The sequence below is a fragment of the Sorghum bicolor genome, chromosome 10 (assembly GCF_000003195.3).
Source record: "Sorghum bicolor cultivar BTx623 chromosome 10, Sorghum_bicolor_NCBIv3, whole genome shotgun sequence".
NCBI lineage: Eukaryota > Viridiplantae > Streptophyta > Magnoliopsida > Poales > Poaceae > Sorghum > Sorghum bicolor.
In genome coordinates this window covers 23774248-23780204 of record NC_012879.2, presented here as the reverse complement: position 1 = coordinate 23780204, position 5957 = coordinate 23774248, and the positions used below count along the sequence as shown (strand labels likewise).

Below are 5957 nucleotides of genomic sequence, written 5' to 3'. Positions count from 1 at the left end.
CTCAAAGTTAATGTTTTTGTTAGAGTTTATAAAGACAATTCAGCAGGCAAATAGGTCTAAACTGTTGAATCCTGACAGCATCAGAGACTTTGGGAAGAAGTGTTATAACTCCATAATTAATTCTACTGATATCAACTCTGCCTTTATGAAAATCATCAAACAACTGAATGGTGTCATTTTTAATAATATCCCAACAAGGTGCTCCATTATTAAGATGCTCTCATAGTTTGCTCAAAAAAAAGATGCTCTTATAGTCATAGCTCAGCAAGGTGTTAAGTACTGGAGATGCTAGTTCAGGTAATATAAAGGAGCACGATCAGGTATTTTGTTGTATATGAGAAAAAACCAAAACTAACATTCGGGATAGCCAATGATACACTGTCATGTTCATATATATATTTTATTTCAATTTACACATCGACTAAAAAGATATGAAACAGTATGGTAGAGTAGTGACACTGTGAAGAGAATGACAAAATAAATACATAGTGACAACAAAAATCATCTGAAACTACTAGAAGAAAGCGCCGGTGGACAGGAAAAGCTTTACAGATTAATTTCAAGACTAGAAGTCCCTCCTGCTGCCTATGCTTGACCTGGACTGGCTGTAATCGGAGCTGAAGTCCTGGCTGCCAAACGCCATCCTTTGGAACTGCCGGATGTCCGCCGTGTTAGCTATGTTGAACATCTGGCTCTTCCCGGGTTGCACGCCGTTGCTGAGATCGACGTCCGTCAGGCTGTCGAGGACCCTGACGATCTGGATGAAACCAGCGGCTCAGTTTGGTGAGCAATGAACATGCGGCTGATAAGCCATGGTAGAAAGTAATTGGCTAATTTATTGTGAGAGAAAAATATTGTTAAATGGCTGGTAGATTAGGCTGAATAGTCAATAGTATGTACCTGCCCCATTTTGGGCCTCCTGGCAGCCGAGTGCCGGATGCATGCCGCAGCCGCCTCAATCACCTGGAACATCTCAACGTCGTCGAAGTTCCCATCGAGCCGGGGGTCAACTAGCTCATCAAAGTCCTGATTCTCGATTGCGTGGTTCAGTAGTGGTCTCGACTGTGTAATATAAGATTGGGTTGTGATTAAGCAGCATGCTATCACTATCAGTGCTTGGTACAAGAGTGAGTTTGCATAGCTGCAGAGAGTGGCGGTAGTACCACTGCAGGAGCTTACCCACTCCACAAGGCTCTCATCACCTAGGGGGCGCGATGAATCCACGGGCTTCCGGCCGGTGATGAGCTCTAGGAGGACAACGCCGAAGGAGAACACGTCTGATTTCTCGGTCAGCTTCCCTGTGGACGCATACTCTGGAGCCAGGTACCTGTGTACATCGGAGACGCATAATCACAATTATTCCTTTTGTTTTATACTTTTTGCTGAGATTAGCATCTATATGCAAGTTGATTACCCAAATGTGCCCATAACACGAGTTGAAATATGTGTGACATCGTTCTCCGCTAGCCTTGCGAGCCCGAAATCAGCTACCTGATCATTGAAAGCATCATCAGGAGCTGAGCATACCGACAACCATTTAAGTATATATCATAAGCATTAATTCAGAGTTCTGAAATATTGAAATTTGGTGCGATAAGGGCACTCAGGCATTGTTTAGTTTCTAAAGGAAAAAATTTTGTAGAACTTTCATTTGTTTGTGAAAATTATTGTTTAACTATATACTAACAAGGCTTAAAAGATTCGTCTCGTCAATTTCGACGAAACTTTGCAATTAGTTTTTATTTTTTTCTATATTTAATACTCCATGCATACGTCTACAGATTCGATGTGACGGAGAATCTTGAAAAATTTTGGGTTTTGAGGTGGAAGTAAACAAGGCCTCACAATGTAAGACTATATCACAGAGTCCAAGACCATTAATTACATATTATTTATTGTATTTTGCTGATGCGGCAGCATATTTATTGAAGAAATAGGTAGAAAAAATAATACTTCATGTCTTATTTAGACTCTAAGTCCACATTGTTCGAGGTAATAAATAAATTTATACTTTATGATAGAGTCTGCATTGTGAGTGTGCTAACGAACTAACCTGAGCCTCAAACTGGTCATCAAGCAAGATGTTTGACGACTTGATATCCCTGTGAATGATCCTTGGATGACCTACGATAACCAAACATCAAGATCAAAATCTCCATTTTCTGAGTTCTGACACATCAAACTTTGAAAAACTCAAGTCCAAACAGCGTCCATCGATCTTACAATCCTCATGGAGGTAGGCCAATCCACGCGCTGAGCCCGCCGCGATCTTGACCCTCGTCGACCAGTCCATTGCAGGCCTTCCCCTCCCTACACGATCGAGTGACAGACAATGTGCCATTCATTCATTACTAGGAACAATTGGTTTTTACATACATAGGTACATACTTACAATGAAGTAAAAGAAGAAAGTTTTGTTACCATGGAGGTGGTGGTGCAGCGTGTTGTTGGAGACAAAGTCGTAGACGAGGAGGCGGTGGTCCTCGGCAATGCAGTAGCCGACGAGCGACACGAGGTGGCGGTGGTGGACGCGGCTGATGATCTCCACCTCCGCCTGGAACTCGCGCTCGCCCTGCCCACCACCGCCCTTGAGCTGCTTCACGGCCACCACCTTCCCGTCGCCGAGCGTGCCTTTGAACACGCACCCGAAACCGCCCTCGCCAAGCACGTTCTCGCGTGCGAACCCAGCAGTGATGTTGTACAGCTCATCGAACATGAACGCCTTGGTGTTGCCCACGCTAAGCTCGCCGGACGCCGACGTCGCCACGCTTCGCGCGGGGCCCTGGCTCCCCGCCGTCGCGCTGTAGTTGGCCGACGACGCGCCCCATGGCTGCTGACCATATGTTTGGCTTATCGGCGTCGACATACCAGGCGGGCCGCTGCCTCCGCCACCCATGCTGAAGTTCATCGACCCCGGTGTAGACGGCGCGCGCAGGAACGGCGCCTCACCGGACAGGTGCTGCGGCGTGTAGGATGGCACGGCGAAGCCGGCATAGTAACGGTCGGCCTGCTTCCGCCTCCGCCGCTTCGACAGGCAGACGAACACGCCAGCGAAGCCGAGGACAATGATCACCACCACGATCGCCACGCCGGCCGTCGCACCAGAGGTCAGCCCGCTACCGCTACTGCTGGACGGCGGCGGCGTGGTGGCATTAGTATCAACTGCCGTAGGCGAGTGCTTGGCGGGGGTTGAGCTCGTCCGCGCCGGCGGAGGAGGGACGTAATCCACGGGGGAGTGAACTGCAGGCGGCGGCGTGGCGGCCACGGGAGATGGGGTTGGCTGCGCTGCGAGTGGCGGAGAAGACGGGCTTGAAGAAGGCGGCTTTGCGTGGGACCGCCGTGGTGGGGGAGCGGAGGGCGGTGGTGACACCTGCGTGGTGGAAGGCGGGTGCGCGGCAATGTCCGGTGGGGGCGATGCGACGGCGGGCGGAGGCGGTGCGGCTGTGGGCATCGGCACCGGTGGTGGGGGCGGCAATGTGGCTGGTGGTGGGGGAGGCAATGCGGCTGGTGGGGGTGGAGACGATGCTTGAGGCGGCGGAGGGGTACTGGCAACCGGTGAAGGAGGTGGTGGTGCCGCAGCCGGTGGTGTCGAAGGGGAAGGTGGCGACGGAGTAGGAGAAGACGGGGAAGGTGGTGTCGGGGCAGAGGACGGTGACGACGGAGGAGCGGAAGAAGAAGATGACGTAACGGTAGGCGGCGGTGTGGAGCCGGTTGGCGTCGAAGGCAAGGAGGGAGGAGGGCCTGAGCCCGGGGTCGCCAACGTGTTTGGCACACTGCCGACGGCGGCGCCGGCGCCGGCTGTAGCGGGGGCCTGGAGCAGAGTTCTCATTTTGTCGTACAACTCCTGCAAAAGATGAGATTGGAGGAAAGCAAGTTAGCGCCAAATTGTTAAAAAAAACCATCCAGCCATGATTGTTGATAGGCATAATTTTGTTCGAATCAGTTGGAACTTGGAAGTCAACTCCTAAGTGATTGTTGAAAGCCTGAAACAACAACACCATTGTGAGGAATACAAGGTTTGATTGGCCTTGTTCAGTTACTAGAAATTTTTGTTTTTGGGTCCTGTAGCACTTTTGTTTTATTAGATAAACATTGTCCAATTATGGAGTAACTAAGCTCAAAAGATTCATCTCATGACTTATAGTCAAACTGTGTAATCAGTTGTTGTTTTTATCTATATTTAATGTTCCATGCATGTGCCACAAGATTCGATGTGACGTAGAATCTTGAAAATTTTTGGAAGTAAACAAGGCCTTAAACCAGAGCAAGAAAAGATGGTTCATATCTTTATTTATTTTTCCAAGAATTTCATTGATCCATGGCTCCATGCATAAATGGAACCATGGCTATGGTTGAAATCTGATTAAATCACCATTTTCAGTGTGTTAACATCATGAGCGTGAATCATAATAATTTTGCACAACATATCCAATTCGAGAGGAGGATTGCTTCGTCTACCGTTGCTGCTAGCTGTGATCACGAACTCAGCGTATGCGTTTTTTTTTTAAACATGGGATACATACAACATTGTGGGCACAGATTACAGAAGAGGAAAAATCGCAGCTCAGTCTGCTACGCCTCTTCTCAGAAAGATTGAATGAAATAGTCAAGCAGAAGAAGGTTCATGGAGCTAAACTGAAGTCTAGATTTGGATCTCCATCAGGTTGTAGTATCATGATGAGTAGATTCCAGATGAACTGATTCCTAATAAATTAGATTTTCTTCGGTTGATATATAATGCGAATGTCCAAGCCTCCCCAGCAAATGACATTTGACAAGTATTCCAATCTACAGATAAGTGCATGGTTCGAGGCCTTAGAAATTTCATTTCTTAAAGCAAAAAAGGAAATAAAGAAAGAGTTCTTTTAGCTCTAGTAAATGGGAGAATTGAATTAATGGAAACTTCGTCCTTCCTTCTCGAGCATATTAAGAGGGGACATTTGAAGGTCCAAACAGGAATCGTGAACCATAATGCAGAAAGCAGATGAGAAGCAGACATAGAACCATACCTTGAATCAGAATCAGGAAGCTGCAGCTGCAGGTACCACCTCCAAAATTCAGGCCAAGAACCAAACGTGCAGCGCGAGAACCAGTGCGAGCCAATCGACCAGGCAATGCGTCTCAATTCCCATACCGCATTTGCGCCAGAAAAGCAAGAGAGGATATGAGAAGACGAAGAAGAGCAGAGGTTGCCTGGTCTCTTTTCAAGAATGTGTTGCCATCGACTACCGCAGCATTGGGCTTGCGTTCTCTTTTCTCACAGCCTCTCTCTCTTGCTGTTGGGGGAGCTCAAGAACGTGGCAACGACGACTCTCTGGGCTGTACGTGCTTCCTGGAACACGACGACCGGAATTCACAATTTTATATGTATGTATGTATGTATGATTGTGTATCTATATACATAGATAGAATAATGCATGGCTTATTAGATTTATATATATGCAAGTGCTAGTGGGGAAGAGGAGGATGGAAAGAAGGGACAAGGAAGTAGTCGCCTCCCTGCCATTATCTACTACGCACTGCTTCCTCCTCCTTTTGAGAAAACGGCTTCCATCTAAGCAAGGGAAGATTGAGCAGAAATGGTGAGCTACCTGTAGACGTACACGCACAAACTATCATATACCTAAATTTTGCAAGTTTTCAAAATAGAAAAAATTAATTTAATTTTATATTTTTATGCTCATAAAATATAGAAATAATATTTTTTTATTAAATTAAAATTTATCATAGGAGTTTGCAATATGTTTGAGCATATATACCATTGCATTTTATTTATTATGATGAGTGTAGTTGAACTCAAAATTCAAAATAGATTTTTTAAAAAATCATTTGAAATGGCTTTTGAATAAAAGAAAAAAAAGAGAAGAACTCTCCCTCCCTCTATTTTGGCCCAATTGCACACGCAGTCGGCCCAGCAGGATGCTGGCCCAACTCCCTTCCCCTTTCTCCCACCCACA

At 46.6% G+C, this 5957-nt stretch overlaps 1 protein-coding gene across 2 annotated transcripts; it reads right to left on the bottom strand.

Moving 5' to 3' along the window:
- On the bottom strand, positions 372-5289 carry LOC110430871 (proline-rich receptor-like protein kinase PERK8). 2 transcript variants are annotated; one of them, XM_021449016.1, is made up of 8 exons: positions 5010-5278; positions 2422-3844; positions 2224-2310; positions 2054-2124; positions 1415-1491; positions 1180-1327; positions 901-1062; positions 372-757 (listed from the first exon to the last, which is right to left on the bottom strand). In XM_021449016.1, exons 2-8 carry the CDS (start codon positions 3827-3829, stop codon positions 566-568), a joined length of 2145 nt encoding a protein of 714 aa, XP_021304691.1. In that variant the 5' UTR covers positions 3830-3844; positions 5010-5278; the 3' UTR covers positions 372-565. The 2 variants fall into 2 exon arrangements, 1 of the variants encoding a protein (XP_021304691.1); XR_002448268.1 differs by having other exon boundaries at positions 617-757; positions 1164-1327; positions 5010-5289.